The 17,556-nt window shown below is 42.7% G+C and overlaps 1 protein-coding gene across 3 annotated transcripts in view; it reads left to right on the forward strand.

Moving 5' to 3' along the window:
• Positions 1 to 17,556, forward strand: part of LOC125621348 (ATP-binding cassette sub-family A member 9-like) — a 53,462-nt gene that overhangs the window by 31,608 nt on the left and 4,298 nt on the right. For all 3 annotated transcript variants that reach the window (XR_012664870.1, XM_075119198.1, XM_075119199.1), the window contains 13 exons: positions 2,173 to 2,310; positions 3,199 to 3,312; positions 5,327 to 5,497; positions 6,774 to 6,887; positions 8,997 to 9,125; positions 10,266 to 10,334; positions 11,776 to 11,867; positions 12,695 to 12,815; positions 13,605 to 13,722; positions 13,975 to 14,066; positions 15,060 to 15,238; positions 16,518 to 16,593; positions 17,315 to 17,409. Coding sequence is in view for 2 of the 3 variants with exons in the window: in XM_075119198.1 (XP_074975299.1) it covers positions 2,173 to 2,310; positions 3,199 to 3,312; positions 5,327 to 5,497; positions 6,774 to 6,887; positions 8,997 to 9,125; positions 10,266 to 10,334; positions 11,776 to 11,867; positions 12,695 to 12,815; positions 13,605 to 13,722; positions 13,975 to 14,066; positions 15,060 to 15,238; positions 16,518 to 16,593; positions 17,315 to 17,409 (1,508 nt within the window). In the remaining variant the exon portion in view is untranslated. The remainder of the gene's footprint in view (positions 1 to 2,172; positions 2,311 to 3,198; positions 3,313 to 5,326; positions 5,498 to 6,773; positions 6,888 to 8,996; positions 9,126 to 10,265; positions 10,335 to 11,775; positions 11,868 to 12,694; positions 12,816 to 13,604; positions 13,723 to 13,974; positions 14,067 to 15,059; positions 15,239 to 16,517; positions 16,594 to 17,314; positions 17,410 to 17,556) is intronic.

Genomic DNA, 17,556 nt, shown 5'->3' on the forward strand with positions numbered 1-17,556 from the left:
ATCTTTCACCCCGTCCTTGGAAGCATGAAAACTTCAGAGGCTGTTGTATTGAGATGAGCCATATGATAAGGACAGGAGAATATTTAGAGGCCTTTGTGTCAAGGCATGCTAGATGTATTTGTGCATTCCTGGCTCGCTGGGCACGATTTCCTGGAGGATCTGGAATCACTCAGGCTGTGTCTACACAGGGATAAAAAAAGTCAGCTGACTCAGGCTTGCAGGACCTGGGCTCCGGGGCTTTAAAATTGCTGTGTAGATATTCAGGCTCTGGAGCCCTATGAGAGTGGAGGGTCCCAGAGTTCAGGCTCCAGCCCAAGCCCAAACGTCTACACAGAGAATTTTAGCCCCTCAGCCCAAGTCAGCTGACACAGGCCAGCCATGGTCATGCCCGGGGTCTTTCATCCCTGTGTAGATGTACTCTAAGAGGTGATTCGTGAAAAATACCAACACTGGTTATGCAGATACCCAGCCTTAGTAGCCCTCTCAGGGAAAGGGGCAGTGACAGTTGTTATCTGATTTAAGAGACCCAGGAAACACAGAGGCTCGGGGCATAAAGGGCCACCCTGAACTGACAAAGAGGACAACAAATTGACCTTTTGTCCAGTGGAGATGCTAAACCCTGTGCGAGGATTGGAAGGACTAGAATCTGCCAAGGTCTTCATGGGAGTCAGATGCAGATTTACAGTAAAACACAGGGTGCCCTGGCATGGGGCCCCCCAACTGTGGTGGCAGAAGCTTGGTCCTGCCGGCTCTTGGGGCTCCTGCTGCAGGCTCTGCCCCCACCATCAGCCAAGCTTCACCTCCCCACCTCCTCCCCCAAGCGTGCCATGTTCCTGCCCCTCCCCCTCTCCCTCCCTCCCAGCGCTTTCCCCGCCACCAAACAGCTGTTTGCCGGCGCTCAAGTCGCTCTGGGAGGGAGGGGGAGGAGCAGTGCCGCAGCGCGCTCAGGGGAGGAGGTGGAGAAGAAGCAGGGGCAGGGCCTTGGGGAAGGGGGTGGAATTGGGGCAGGGCGGAGCAAAGGCGTGACCTCCGCACTCCCCCTACACATACCCTCCCAGCCCCTTGCCTTGAGCTGCTCAGGGAGCACCCCCACAACCCCAGCTCTGACTCCTGCACCCCTCCACATCCCCACCCCCACCCTGAGCACCAAACGGGAGCTCCTGCACCCTGACCCACATTCACACCTGCACCCCTCACACCAAATGGGAGCTGCCCCAGGTAAGCGCTCCACACCCCAACCTCCTGCCCCAACCCTGAGCCGCCACCTGCATCCTAACTCCTGGCCAGACCCTGCACCCCAACCCCCAGCCCGCTCCTGCACCCTAACTCCCTCCCAGACCCTGCACCCCCCAGCCCTGAGCCCCCCCACCCCCTAACTCCCTCCCAGACCCTGCACCCCCCAGCCCTGAGCCCCCCCACCCCCTAAGTCCTGGCCAGACCCCACACCCAAACATTTTTTAACATTTTTTTTATAAAACGCGCTTATCCAAAGCGCTTTACCATCGTTAGTTAACGGTACGAACAATCTTTGGAAAGGTCATTAAGTGGTCGGCTGAGACACTCAGCGGTTTTTCAAGTGGTCTGTGGAAAAATAAGTTAGACTACAAAAACTATCAAGGTAATTCTCTTTATTTTCATTTACTTCCTATTACTTATAGGAGAAGGAGGAAGAAAAAAAGAATGAAAAACAGGGGTGTAGGGGGAGAGATCAGAGCGAATGTTCTTTTTCTTGGCTGGGTCCCAAGCAGGGGCCCCAAAAATGAAGCTGAGCACAGGGCCCCACTAACTCTAAATCTGCCACTGTTAGGAGTGGTATAATGGTGTGCAGTGGTAAGCTTGCATAATTTATTGTCTTCATGGGACTACAATGAGGGACATTTCACTGGTCTGAGTCTGTTTGTCCAAAACTATGCTAAGTAAGCCTGACTTCAACTCAACCACATTTACTAATCTCCTCTAGATACAGGCTAACACCTCTTGGCTCAATTTTAGCAGGTCAAGTTGTAGCCTAGACTCCTGCCTACATAAATGCAAAACTAATTCACGCATTCCTAGATTCATCTCGCAGTAAAGTAGCCTGTGAGTGAGAATGTAAACTGATGAATAATTTTCCTGATTCCCCCTCCATTAGAAAACACCTTTGAGCTTTTGTCTTGTCTTGCTTTTCTTCAGAGCTACAGGTTTACAGTTATGTGCAGCATAGAAACAATCAACTGCTTTCCAGTGCTTGTGAACATCATCAGCAATGCATTGCTGCGAACCTTAAATTCCACAGCACAAATTCGAATCTGGAGTCATCCATTTTTTCCTGTAAGTGTCATAACTTCACTGCCAGAAATACTTGTAATACATATGGTTGGGAAAGAGGTATCTAATTTCTCAATATGTGATCAGGTTTTTTATTAGGAAGCAATTTTGTTTTATCTCTTTTTATGTATAGGTCCAAATTCATCACTAGTATAATTATAAACACTTTTTTTTTTTAGCAGAGTTGGGCCCGCATATACTAGTGGAGACTTTGGCTCATATCCTTTTGTTGTAAAAAAGAGAACTCTGCACCATAGCCTGTGTGTAGGAGAACCTTCTTCAGGGGTTCATTGGCCCTCCCTAGTCATGAGTCTTGAACTTCCCTTCTGGCAGCCTCCCCCTAACCATTGGGTCTCTGGTGCGGGGTAGGAGGGGAGTATGGGAGAGGAGGGGCTATTGGAGGGGGAGGAGAGGTTATGGGAGGAGGCATGAGGACACAGGGGACCTCCTTGTAGCCTGGTGTTTCAGACACTCAGCTGGGTGGTTGGAAAGCCAAGTTCAAATCCCTATCCAACATCAAGCAGACGGGGGAATTGAACCAGCTCTCCCGCATCGCAGATGAGTGCCTTAACCACTGGACTAAAAGTGATAAGGGGGTACCTCCTCCAAAATTTTATGACTCTAGACCTTTTAAAATGCCTGGAAACAAAACATATCAAGTGGAATGAAATGTGTCCCTCAACCTGAAACAGACTTTTTTGAATTTGTTGAAATCTTTCAGAATTTTCAGGTTTGATTTGACCTAAACCAATTTTTTCCCCAAATTTTTCTGAACTGCCAGCAAACAAAAAAAAAACCCCAACTATTTGCCGAACTTTAGCTGTGATACCCAGACTAATACAATGCAGATGTTTTCTTCAGATGTTTTCTGATTTTTTTTCGCCCCCCCAGGAGAATCATCAAGGATTATGGAATTATTTTATTGATATCTATCTTTTTTTTTTGCTGTTTTTAATTCCTGGTTTCCCACCTCACTTTGCAATGAACAGCATACAAGATTATAAGGTAAAATCCTTGAATTTTATTAGACATTATGTAGGGGGAGGCCTGGATAGATCTCAGTTTCAGTACTGCATTTGGTTTGGGCTGTCACATTCTTACAAGGACATAGCTTGGAGAGTTCAGAGGAGAGAAATCAAAATACTAAAAGGTTTTGAAATTAACCACTCTGAGAAACAGCTAAAAGACCAAGGCATGATCTATCTAGAGAAATAAAACTGAGAGCAGAGGCAGAGTGATAGCTGTGTACAAATATGTAACAGGTCAAAGACAGGTACTCTCATGACGGAAGAAGGCAGGTTTAATAGAATCAAATTGCAATTATAAAAAGGGGGGGGTTGTTCTTTATTTTCCAGAAATATACAAACTTATTCTCTCATTTCTCCATCTTCTTCTTCTCCTCTGATGTACAGGACATTGCAGGCAGATCAGATGGACTTTCAGTGTTTCTCAAACGCGGCCACCAGGGGCTTTTCTTGTGGCTAGAGCCTCCTGGGCTGTGATTGGAGGAGAGGAGGCAAAGCAGTGGCCACTCCCCCTCCCTGTTGCTCCTGGATGCCCTGTCTTGGTCTTGGTTGCTGAGGCCAGCAGCAGGAATGCCCCCTTCTGGAGTCCCCTGGTGCACACTGCTGTAGGAGCAGGCAGCCGATGAGTTCCCTACTTTCCCATGTGCGGTGGGGCTCAGGCTTTGGGCTTCAGCCCTGGGGTGGGAGGGCAGGCTCTGGCCGTGGGGCATCGGGCTCCAGCCCCCTGCTGCCTCCCCCAACCCCTCACCCCCATTTCCCCTGGCCCCCGCTGCCTCCCCTGACCCTCCATCCAGGGCTTAATTTGTCCCCAGGCTTGCCTGGGCTGAGTAAGTCTGCTGTGAAAAGTGATACCTGTATGTTTGTTCATATCACTTTTCACAACAGACTTAACTAGCTAGCAATAAATATATTACAATGATTTGGACGTGTCTATGGGCATATTTATTTGCTTTGCCTAAAGCTAATTAAGTATTTTAGGAAAAAATGTGAGAGTGGCCACCAGCAAGAGTTGGGGGCCACACTCTGAGGCCACAAAAAAAATTGTCCTGAGAACGCCTGGCCTAGGTGATGGACTCAGAGGTGATTATCTACCACTATGAAGGAATGTGTGTTCTGAAGTCTTTCACTGAATGCAATAGAGTTGTATCAGGGATCTATCTAGCTACCTAGTTACACAATGACTTCCATCATGATAGTGTCTGGGAGCCTCCCAAATATATAAACATGACAATAACAGTGTCTCTTTCTCTTCCTCCCACTCTCCCCTCAATCTTCCCAGCCTGTAGGGGAAATAGCATGATTAATGTATAGCTTTCTGTTGATGAGTGAAGAATACACTGAAGGAATATTAAATCTGCCCGCATGATACCCTGATGTATCCCTTTATCCATCTACTCTATTGTCCTGTTATACACAGCATGCTCATCTAAACTGACATGAGAAACATCCCTGGATTTGCTTTAATGAATGCAGACAATCATAGAAAGACTCTTTGTTCTGGAGCTACCTTGATAACATTTTTAGACACTGGTTAATGAAGAATAAAAAATGAAAACCAGTATTTCAGGGTACGCTATTAAGATATTTCCACTGCCATCGGGACAAGAAGCAAGGAGACAGGAAAAAGAAGCAACTAAAGAAGGAAGGAAGAAACAAATGGGGTGGGAGAGAGAGAAGCGGGGAAAACAGACATGTGGACAGTGAAGAGGAGGAGGAGAAGAAGAGAGTGGCAATAGCTAGAGACAGGGTTTCAGAGTAACAGCCGTGTTAGTCTGTATTCTCTAAGGTGCCACGAGTACTCCTTTTCTAATAGCTAGAGAGAGTGAGAAAGGGGAAAGTCCTGTGATAACTCTACAGAGGAAGAAGAAATGGAGATTTGTTTGTACCTTTATTTCCCTGAGCCAGTTTGGAACATAAAGGCAACTAACTGGAAGGACTGTTGTTGTTTTTAAAAACTCTACAATACAACCTCTCTTTTTCCTTTCCTTTCCTAGATAAAAGCTCATTCCCAGCTGCGGGTCTCTGGGCTCTTCCCTTCAGCCTACTGGTGTGGGCAGGCTCTGGTGGATATTCCCCTGTACTTGATTCTTCTCTTCTCAATGTTTGGAGTTATCTTTGCATTGAGTTACAGAATTTCTAAGAGTGCCGGTGAAGCTCTTGCCCTGGTAAATCTGATTATTTAGATCGCTGAAAAATAATTCACCTTTGAAAACAAGAGAGGGACATCCAGAAGATAAAGTTTACCCCTCTCTCTACACCAGGGAAGGGGAGCAATTAAGCCGGTCAGCTCCTGGCTTCAGAATTCATTTAAATTGTAATCATTTATGCCAGTTCGCTCTTCAAGTGTCTGCACCCATAGATCAGAGCAAGGCAAAGGGGCCATTTTTTTGCTGGGCATTCATATGGAAAGATTAAAATTTGATCCGTGGCAAAACGTTGCCGTTTCTGCCAGCAAGAATTCTGAATTTGCCCCAGACGCAGAAAATGGATTTCTCACAGTGAAATGAGATTCCTATTTGTGAAAAAGGTCTTTTGTATTTTCTCTTGTTCTCTCCTCCCCCACCTAGTAAAAAGAAAAATGCAAGATGAGCCTAGAAGAGATTTCCCAACGAGTTCCTATTATGTACAAGTGTTCCCAGAGTTGATGCCTCTGGGAGTTGTAGTCAGCATTGCAATTTCAATTCTAGGGAAACTGTCTGATTCTGTTTTAAGTTACACCGGTGCAAACCCAGAGTAAGCTCGCTGATTTTAGGGGTGAAATTCTGGACACAACCAGGTCTGAGAGCAGAACTATATCCAGGGCAGCAGGTTTTCCCCCCTAGCAATAATAATCAAAGCAAGGAGGAACATAATACGTCCCCAACAAGTAAATGGTCACAGGTTGCTTGTTAAACAGTTCAGATAGCACTATCACATTCGCAGGTGCTTAAATCTTTGTGCTGTTTGAGAGGAAAGATGGTCTAGTGGTTAGGACACTAGCCTTGCAGATGGAAAACCTGCATTCAGTTTCCTGCTCTGCCACAGACATCCTTGTGATCTTGGGAAAGTCACTCAGTCTCTCTGCGCCTCAGCTCCCCCTCTGTGCACCGGGGATAAGAGCATTGCCCTGCCTCACAGGGGTGTGGTGAGGATAAATATATTACAGACTGTGAAGTGCTTTGAGGTCCACGGATGAAAAGGGCTATGTAAGAGCTAGGCATTTTTATTATTTGTTGCTCTATTTTCTCTTCTTCACTGCATTGTGTCTGAGTTTCCCCTTCTGTAAAATGGAGATAATAAATCTTAGCCTCCTTATAAAAGTACTTTGCACTTAATTGGAGGGTTTTTTTATCCCTTAATCCTCAGTATTATTGTCATTTAAATTGAACTAAAGTGGTGCATATAGGTTTTATTTGTTCATACCAGTTCACTTACCCCTAATAAGAGCTTTCCTCTCTATAGTTTACCGGTATTACTGGCTATGGAATTTCTATGATCCTGTTCGTATATTTAATTGCCTTCACATTTCGAAAGCGATGCAACAGCTGTGATTTTTGGTCGTTTATCCTCATAGCGGTAAGCAAATGGCTAGATTATGTACCGCATGCTATAAAGTTTATGAAACTGTATTTCAAGCTTTTGAGCGTTCAGGTGATGATATAGAAGTGGAAACACCCTGTGCAGCTCCAGGAAATAGAAAATGACAGTCATCTTATAACAGGGACAGCTCTGTACCTTTAACTATGATGCATTATTCACATCATTTTCTTCTTTAATATCCTCTCCAATCCTTTCTAGTTTCAAGTGGTTTGTGGTCCCCTACCCAGAATTCCCAACTGTCTCTTGCTCCATGTTTTTTTGTGGTTGAAAACTGATTCCCTCCCCCTCCCCCACCCAATATTTTGCACAGGGTGAAATCTCATAAGCAAAATCTTTGTGTGTGTGTGTGTGTGTGTGTGTGTTTTCCAAATGGAAATACAAAGTATTGTTGTTGTGACCACCTTTGTCTGTTAGAAAATCTCTCTTCGTCCAGATCTTGTAAACCACAATCCAAATAACAGCAACAAAAATCCCCCACAGAGTTGGCCTTGGGGAAACTGTACCACGCAGGATCCTAACTGACTATTTCAGAGGCTCGGAGCTGCCTCATGAACAGATTTCTTTCCTGAATAGGGCTGGCTCAAAATTCTCCGCCTAAACTGCTTTTTGATGGAAAGTTGGTGCTTTTTGTGTGAAAAGGGTCTGCTTTACAGGGAAAACTTCTATTTTTTGTAGCAGATAATGACCGACACATTTCATAAGAGACAATTTTATATCTTGAATTAAGCCTGAAAATCAAAAAAGCTTTGGTTAAAACCTGAAATATTTTGATTCTGAAATGCTGCTGCGATGCCTCATACTTCCATTCTCCTTATGGTCCAGGCTCCCTGGTCAGACTTCAGCTCCTATGATGCATCATGGCCATGTGAGCCACCTCCCCTAGCCGAGAGGGGAGACCTCGCTGTATGATGGGAGATGTAGTCTGACCAGGGAGCCCAATCTATAGACGAGAATGGGAGCGCACCTGAACTATGACTCCCAGGCGGCATTTCAGAATCAGAATATTTTTAATTTTTTTGCTGAAAACTTGAAACTTTCCCCAGAGCGGGGGGGGGGGGAAATTCTGACCAAATCTAGACTTGAGACATCCTTCTATGGTTGGTCTGCAGACTACTGAGTTGTAGCAGAATACACCTCAACTCTTTTGGTGCCTCTTGCAACCTAAATAAACTTTCCAGAGACACCCTTGTAAGGATTTCGTGCACTGCCAAGGCTAGACGTGAGGTGCAAAGGCTCTAGAGAAGATCTTTGGTTTGTACATCCTGCAGTTCTGGATCTAAAAAGGTTCAAACATCATGTCATTTTTCTACAAGGTTGGGAAAAGGATCCCCAAGTGATGTTGTTGTTTACAGATATCTGCATAGTCACTCTGAACTCTCTAAAAGCCTCATGGTAAAAATAAATAAATAAATACATCAGCAAACTAAGATGTTCACTGCCTCCATGCTAATTATGCTGCAACTTAATGGAAGGGTCTTTCCCAGTATTTTATCTACCAGAATATGCCAATGTATGCAGTGCTGCCAACGCCTTTGATTTTTATTGGAAGTTTCATAATATTTGGTGTTTTCTTAAAGTCCCAGCTCCTGGAGTCATGTGATCACATGAGACTGTTTGTTTTAATTCAAAATAAATGTGTAACACTCACTGTTGTGGAGAAAAGGTTGAAGTGTGACACAGACACACCCCAAGCTCAAAAAACAGAATGCAAATAACAAGAATCCAATTTTTAAAAAGTTCTTGATTATCTTTTAGGACCTGACTCATGATTTTGGAATGTGTAGGATTAGCAGTATGGCTTCTGACAAATAGGTATTGGGGGGTAAAAACTAAGGATGCTCTAGAGGGCAGTGGAGTGACAGAAATGTTCTTTTCTCCCAAACACCAACTCTAACCCATTACCCTGAGTCCTTCCCATCAACCTTTCTCATATTTGTGTTTTGTATTTAGTATTCAGCATCTAATAAGTAAGTTGTGTGGTATTTACCATATAACCCAAAATGTAGTGTCATCCAATTCTTGGCAACAGTGAGCAAAGATTATTTTTTTTTATCTAGTATAAGTTACTTTCTTGCATCTTCTTAGGTAACGCTGCTTATCTTCATTATTGATACCATCATGCGGATCGCTTCCATAGAGACAATTTTCCATTATTTCTTGTCCATTTTGATTCCTGTGTATCCATTAATAGATGTTGTGATCCGGTCTCAGAAGGTAAACTATTGTACTATGTCACGAAGAAACTGGATGCATAACTGGCTAAGTTTTTTAGAAAAACAAAACAAACCTCATGGTTTCTCCATGGGAAGCTGGCAGTAACACCCTGGCAAAGAGCTTTGTGGTTTCTCTAAGGCAGAGATTCTCAAACTGTGGTCCACGAGCTCCATTCAGGTGGTCCACGGATAGTTCCCTCTAAGGTGCATGCCTGGGCAGCCGCACACAAGAGAATGAAGGGCCACCAACCTAATTAGTGAAGCCGCGTAGGTGTGGCTCTGCTAATTAGCTGCCTGGACCCTGGAGAAGATGCACATTTAAAGTGAGGTGGTGCCCTTGCGGGAAATAGGGGATAGGTGGGAGGAGGCAGCAGGGTGAGAAGAGGGTGTGGGGGAAATTTGTGTGGCGGCCAGAGAAAGAGGTGACTTTCCCCAGGTCCAGGGCTGTGGCTGCAGGGGAGAGACAGCCCTCCTTCCCAGCCTCAGCGATGTGGCTGCTGTGGTGAGGGAGATACTCCCCTCCTTCCCAGCCCCAGCTCGGGGGCTGCCACGGTGGGGGAGAGAGGGCACATCCATCACATCAGAAAGGTACTGATATTAAAATGAGTTGTGTGCTTTTATATGTAGAACAAAAAAAGTTAATTATTATTAAGGGTTTTTTTGATATAGCGCTTTTACCCAAAGTGCTGTACAATAGTTAGCTAATGGTACAAACAACATTTGGAAAGATCATTAAGTAGTCCGCCGACACCCTCAGCAATTTTCAAGTGGTTCGCGGGAAAAAAAAAGTTTGAGAACCACTGCTCTTAGGGGTTGGATTTTGAAAATTGCTTTGTGCAATCCTTATTGTTCCCACTTCTCCCCAGAGGTGCTAGGGAAATAAAATTCTTGCATCTGACAGAGCTATTAGTCTTGGAGAGAAGAGTCTGAAGATATCTGTATTTGAGGGTGTAACTATTTCCTAGTATTAGGACACCCAGATTCCAGCATCTATATTTGCCCTTTGCTAATGTAAGAATTTTGAGTAAAATGACAAGAAATGTTCACATACTTCTGAAATATTTACTGACTTGTGTTTTCATTCTTTTAAAACTAGATAGTATTATTTTAAAGCTTTATGTATTTTTTTTTCCACGCACAGATTTTTTTAGAATACGAGGCTTTCGGTTTTACTGGCAATTGGAGCGACATATTCGTATCTGTCTTTGCAGTAAGAAACAATTTGAATATTGCATTATTATTTTGCAGAGGACACACATTCTAATGTGGTGACTATATATTGCATTTGTATAATTCCCTGCAGCTAGCAAAACATACATAATGTGACAGATGTTTCACGGTCATATCTGTTGGACTGAGATGGAGAGTTTTCCAGTGTAGCCTAATGTTCATTGGCAGGAGAAGTTAGTCCATAAACCCAGGACTTCATCTGTCACCTTATTAGAGAAGGCTGGACTGTTTGAGGCTTTTTACCTATAAGAAAGTGGGACAAGAATATCAGACTCATTCCATACAGAATAGAACTTTGCCTGGATTTGAGGAGGCAGTTGACAGCACCCAATTACTCAGAAATAATAATAGTGCTCACCTGAAACAGGCGAGGGAAAACAAAATAAGCCCCAGATCATGCAATGAGCTCAGCCTTACCTTTCGCCTTTGTGCTTATGCGTTAACATGTGATTTCTCTGCTAGTGTAATCTGTCATTACCTGTCATTTTATGCATTAGTATTAGTTAATACAAATATGAACTTCTTATACAATTTTACATGCTGTAGACTCCAACAGAGTCCATAAAATTCAACCCAAGTCTGAAGACTACGTCTACATGGACTAGACTCTTATATGGGGGAAAATGTAGTAAATGGTAATATTTTGTTCCATTATTACCACCAGTTGTGCTCCAGCGGTGGCAGCCATGGTGAGAAAGCTAGTTGAGACAAGGTGCCAGTAATTACTAACATTATACCCCCATGTTGTCTAGGCCTGCTCTGAGTTGAGTTCAATGTCATGAAGGCTAAAACACTGGCAACTGACCTATGCCAGTTCCACCACCATTGCTACCAGTAATGGGAAGCATTAGAGGAGAAAACCTAGGATACGCACAGCTAAATAACAGGAAGATAATACTTTAATATGGACTATTAAAACTGAAACATTTTCATTTAATTGTTCTTTAGATCATATCAGACGTAGCCTTATAGTTGGGGCCCTGCCAGCCCCAGGGCAAGAGGGTTTTATTTTGGCATTTATACATGAAGATTTGGGAGATGCTCAGATTACGTGCAAGTGGGGACAGAGAAGTACCTATGATGGATCCATAAGAGGAATAAAGAAGTGAGGCAAATCAGGCTGCCAGAGTGATCAAGATGGGATAAATACCCACCTAGATTAAGTAAGAGGCAGACACAGGGAGAATTGAATTAAACTCTTCTATTATCTCTCACATTAGAATCTTAATAAAGTGAACCTAACATTCCCCTAACGTTAAGTTAACATTAAATAGCCAGTTAGCAGCTCAGGAGGTAACTAGTTCATGAGGAGAAGCCAATCCCTCTTTTAAGGCACTTTACCTAAACTGTAATTAAAATATATCAAATACAACGTTGCTATTTTCATTCATACAACGCTGACTATTTCTTCTTTTTTTCAGCCTTACCTCCACTGTGCAGTTTTCCTTTTTCTTCTTCGATGGCTGGAGGTGAAATATGGAAGAGCAGTTATGAGAGAGGATCCGATTTTTAGGTTTGTGCCCACACATGCCCTTCCATGAGCATGTGTGTGCCCCACACAGCAACCACGCTCACTCTTTTCTTGACAATACATTTTTCCACAGAAAAAGTTGATATTTTCAATTTTTCACAAAACATTTAGCAACTTTGATTTTTTTAAAAATCCATGCATAGTTTCTATAGAGTTCCACATGATACATTCTCCCCTCCCAAGTATTCTTGCTAGAAAAATGGGAAATCACAATGTTGTTGTTTATTTGTATTGTCATGCCTGCAAGTCGCAGTCATGGACCATGTACTAGGCACAATACAAACACAAAACAAAAATATAGTCCCTGCCCCAAGGAGAAATGGTGTTAAGTTTCAAAGGTTAGGAAAATCCAGTAAATAGATTGCAGGTGCACTTTGATACCATCTTTATCTACAGGATCATGTACTATTTGTTCTTAACAAACCCTGCCTCATACAGGGCACAGAATGGACAGTGAATAAGACAAAGGACTATAGGAAGAGAGAGGTTGTTCTCTTGTATTTCAGCCATTGGTCTGGGACACACAAGTGCTGGGTTCTATTCCTGGCTCCTCCACAGACATACTATATGACTGATGTTGGTCAAGGCTGTCATAATCCATATGCAACAAGAGGGCTGAATTAAGTTTGTATGGGCAACCTTAATTCTGGTATTTCTTAACTTTTTGTGTGCTTGACTTTCCAAATAGCAAATAATAAAAAGCGGAAGTGTTGAACCAAACAGCCATTCGGTCTTGCTCTACTCATAATACATCAATTGTGAACTAGGACAAAGGATATAATGCTGAGTTTGACTCCTTTGATCGGTAGAATTCCCCCGAGGAAAGAGATCAACCATCAAAATCCTGAAGAACCAGAAGAAGAAGATGAGGATGTGCAAGCTGAAAGGGCAAGAGTTAGGGAAGCAATAGCTTCTGAAAATCAGGAAGAGGTAAAACTTCAAGTTGCCCTTTTCTGTCTGTCTCTTTACTCTTTCTAAATTACCCACTGGGGAAAAAATAAACATCAATATGGAAATCCAGTGTTTCTCCCCTTATATTTTTCTACTGTAAGTAGAAATTGGCTTTCCAAGTGGCATTAACAGATATCATCAGAACTGAGAATACAATTTTTAAATAGAATGTAATTGTCTTTTGTTCTCGGGCAATCTAAAATGAGTGATCTTTGGAATAAGGATTGTGACCTCTTCTCTTTCAATGTCAAGCACGTTTCTTTTTTTTTAGTTTAACTAATAATTAATAATACAGCCTGCATAATAGCTAACCTGAATGGGCAGGAAAGATGGCCCAGTGGAAAGGGCATTAGCCTGGGACACAGAAACCAGTTCAGTTTCCTGCTGTGACACAGACTTCCTCTGTGACCTTAACTGTAAAATGGAGAGAACAGTACTTTCCTATAAAACAGTAAAGAGGTGCTGTGTGTAAAGTGTGAGGCACATGGATACTATGGTAATGGTAGCCATATAGTTACCTAAAATAGTAAAAAGCTATATGGGATTAACATGACTGTCTAGTAGATTTCACCACTGTCGAACTTTTATCTCCCCTCTTAGCAATGAAAATTCAACACATTTCAGCAGCAACAAAATAGTCAAAGGAAGTGTTCTGAATAAAACCTGTATACAGCAAGACACACACAACAGTGAGAACAACCAGACTGTCTTTGATAGTGGGAGGGATTTGTTCTTTATAAATTCTCTCTCATTTCCCTCCTTTCCTAGAAACCAATTATCATTGTCAACGATCTGCGCAAGGAATATAAAGACAAGAAAGCCAGTTCGGTTTTTAAGAAAAGGAAGAAAGTGGCCACTAAAAATGTCTCTTTTTGTGTGAAAAAAGGTTAGAACCCAGGAGTATTTTACTATAATAATTTTGATGGTTGTCTGATTTGAAGGTTACATATGTAGACCACTCACTCACTGGAACGTCTCAGTTCTAGACAGCCCTCATGGAATTTTTAATGAATGTTATTTGATCACAGGTATGAGCAAAAGATTTCTCGTTTGTTTGTTTGTTCTTTCGTGGTGAATATGCCTGACATTCTGTCCGGAAGGGCGAGTCTTACTAAAAATTGATGCATATTCATTCTAGGAGAGATATTCGGACTATTAGGACCCAACGGAGCTGGTAAAAGCACAACCATCAATATGATTACCGGAGAGAGAACACTGACTGCTGGGCAGGTAGGTGAAACGGGTTAGACTTTAAAATACAGGTCGGAGTGAAAAACCCACTGCTCATCCTAAACAATACATTAACGGAAACAAAGGCTACTTCTTCAACTGCGGGGGCGGGGGGTGACTTGCAATTCGTGTAAACATACCCACACTAGCTGTATTCTAGCTAGCTTGTGAAAAATAGCAGAGAGAACAACGTCACATGCTTCAGCACAGGCTGCCCAAATAAGTATGTACCCCGGGGAGGAAAGGGGGTATCAGTCAGCTTGTGCAGTCTACACTGAAGTCCAGTTCTATTTTTAGCTAGCTAGCCTGAGTACAGTTAGTGGGGGGTACATCTCCACAAGCTGCAAGTCTCACCCAGGCTCTGATGTAGCTGTAGAATCATAGAATATTAGGGTTGGAAGAGACCTCAGGAGGTCATCTCGTCCAACCCCCTGCTCAAAGCAGGACCCAAAAGGATGTTTGGAATCTAGCCCGTAGCCTAGCACGTCATGCTCTGAAAATCGTTAATGAAAATTATCATCAGTCATTGTGACTGACATAAAAACATGTCACTTGCAATAATGAACAAAACGACATTAACACTATTTATGTAGACCAACCAATGCCAGAACACTTGAAATGAAAGCATGCGCTCCATCCATACCCCCAATTATATTTGCCTCAAAATAAATTAAAAGTAAATCATTTCAGGAATGAATCTTGGACTTTCGCTAATGCTGGAAATGGTCTTGTAAGGCTTTTTATTGGCATTTCTCACGGGTCGTTCATGTAACAGTACCTAGAACAAACATCTACAGCCATAGATCCTATCGAGCAGGAAAATGACCTACAACCTGTACTCCATGAAACTACTCAGATAAGCAAAGGTTGCAGATCAGTCCCTTGCTCAGTAATTCTCCCTTCATAAAGCCCATAATCGCCCTATAATTTTAACCCTTCACATTTATGGATCACAAGATTACACAAGTGCAGAATAAGAGATTGTTTGTTCAGGTGCTGAAGAAGGGGAAAGGTGCCGCTGCCTCTCAACTGCAAGAGAGCACCACTGGCTTTCTAGGTCACTGCCCTCAGGAGAGCCCTCTCTGGCCAAACCTTACTGTGCAACAACATCTGGAGGTTTATGCAGCTGTGAAAGGGATGAGGAAAGAAGATGCTGCTGTTACGATCAAACGGTATGTAGTAAAAGGCGTCAAGTTTTCCATTCATGTTTCATATCTTAGAACTATAAAGCAGAGAGAAAGTAGAATTTTGCTGAAAACCAGACGCTCCACGGTCAAACTGCCCAAGTGTCTTCCTCTGGTGATTTAGCCAAGAAAATAAGCCACCCAGATTTTCTCATTTAGAATAAGTTAGAATTAAAATTAGTGTGTGTTAAATGCTGGATGTATCTGTGTCTAAACTTTAGATTGTAATGTCTGGTGCCAAAAAGTGAAATTAGGGCGATAATCAATTCTGTACTGTCCACTCTAGGTAAGATGAAGAGGGTTTATAATAGATTGTTGTTATTAATATTGCTAATAATATGATTCTTATGATTAAGAGAGAGATTCTATCCTGTTAGGAACAGCTTGTTTGAAAAGCTTCTCTTGTTTAGTTTCTGATGATTTTATTGCTTAAAATAAAAAATTAGCACACTTTCCAGAAAAATTTTGGACAGGGGGAAGTAGAACCGAAGGATTCTTGAGATTATGAAAAGACTTCAGAACGTGAGTTTTGGAAAGATTCGCGGTCTTCAGTGGGTCAGCTTCATTGCGTGAAAATACACAGTCAGATAAGTTTATGGGCATCTAAGAAAACTGAAACACAGTGACAGCAGTATCCATTTTTTTCAGCATCATAGTATAGATCCACAAGAATTCTCCTGTGTAAAAGGGGAAGTAAGCATTTCCTGGGGTTACACATGCCTTTTGCTTAGGAGAAAAGAATAAATGCAAAAAAAAAAAGAGTCATTTTGCGGAAAGAAACAATGCACCTCCAAAACAAATCCTCTTTAGTGGGTACCATCAGGAAAATAACTAAGAAGAATGCTAAAACAGAGTGGCCAGAGTTTCCCCAGTAGTGATGGAGAAAGAGGAAATGGACCCCTCCATTACCAGAGGGGGCAGAGCATTGTGTCATTCTGAGGAGCTGTCAGGGAAGGGCAAACCTCTGGGGGTTCTGCTGAGAAGCCCAAATAATAGGGAATTGCTGGTTGCAGAGGGGGCATCAAGAAGATGTGTATCCCAAGCAAATTCTATCAGGAGTCCCTACTGAGAAATGAAAACTAACCTCTCCTCTTAGCTCCCCTGTACTCTCTGTGGAAGAGACTTCCTCCCAGGGCCCAGCCGCCCCCAGAAACTGGAGGAACCGAGTCCATTCTTACCCGAGACTGACAGCACAATGGAAAAAGTGTTGAGTTGGGGAAAAAAACCAAATGTTCATTTTACTTCCTTTCTTTCTCCTTCCTCACAGGATAGCAAAGGCTCTGGAAATTCAAGATCATGTCAACAAAGTGACTAGGAAATTATCTGCTGGGATAACTCGAAAGGTGAGCATTTGCATTTTTCTTGGATCAAACCCTGGGACGAATTTTGCTCCTTGTTCTTCAGTGTTGAAACTGGAATAACGCCACTAAGCTAGTGGAGTCCTTTTTGCATTTGCATTGATATAAATGAGCGCAGAATCCAACCCTTCATGTTCTAAAATGAATTTTTGTTTCAAATGTACAGTAGTAAAATCTCTGTTTGGGTGTAAACATATTGTAGTTATGGCTGGTAAATTTATCTCCAGAAAATAGCTGGCATATTTCTAAAACGTCCATAGTGTGAATGAAAAATTGTATTGGTAAAGAGAGGGGCTAGTTCTGTTTCCAGTTACATGGATGAGATTCTCATTGCTTCCCCTGTGACGGTGGGGCCCAAACACACATTTTGTGCTGTCTCACTTCAAAGGGAGTTACGTCCATGTAACATAGTACAGAATATTGCACAGTATGTTTCTCAGATTGTTCAACTTCTTTAAATCACAAGCATATATGTGTGGAGGGAGGAAATGAAGTCCAAGCCACTCATCTTTCGAAGGTTGACATATTTCTGGTTGGCTCTGAATTAGAGGATTTCAGAGTCCTGCATAGAAATGAATCTTATGCATAATTTTTTTTAAAGAAAATGAGTTAATTGCTCTCATTTACACCTGGGCACCACCACTGGCTTTAGTGAAGTAGGCCAGGGAGACAGAACTTAGCTCCCAAAGTCTTTTCTTCATTTTAGGTGTGTTTTGCACTGAGCATGCTGGGTAATCCGACAGTTCTGCTTCTGGATGAACCATCAACTGGAATGGACCCTAAAGGGCAAAGTCACATGTGGTGAGTAATGCCTGAACCAATTACTAGGCCTGTTTTTAAGATCAGAACTAAAACATTTCGCGATGGGAATTAGGCTTTGGACAGCCAAGCAGATTAGTACCCTTGATGAGTCGCATTCCTTCACAGTTGCATGGGAGGTTGGGTCGG

This window comes from Caretta caretta, chromosome 14 (genome assembly GCF_965140235.1).
Source record: "Caretta caretta isolate rCarCar2 chromosome 14, rCarCar1.hap1, whole genome shotgun sequence".
NCBI lineage: Eukaryota > Metazoa > Chordata > Testudines > Cheloniidae > Caretta > Caretta caretta.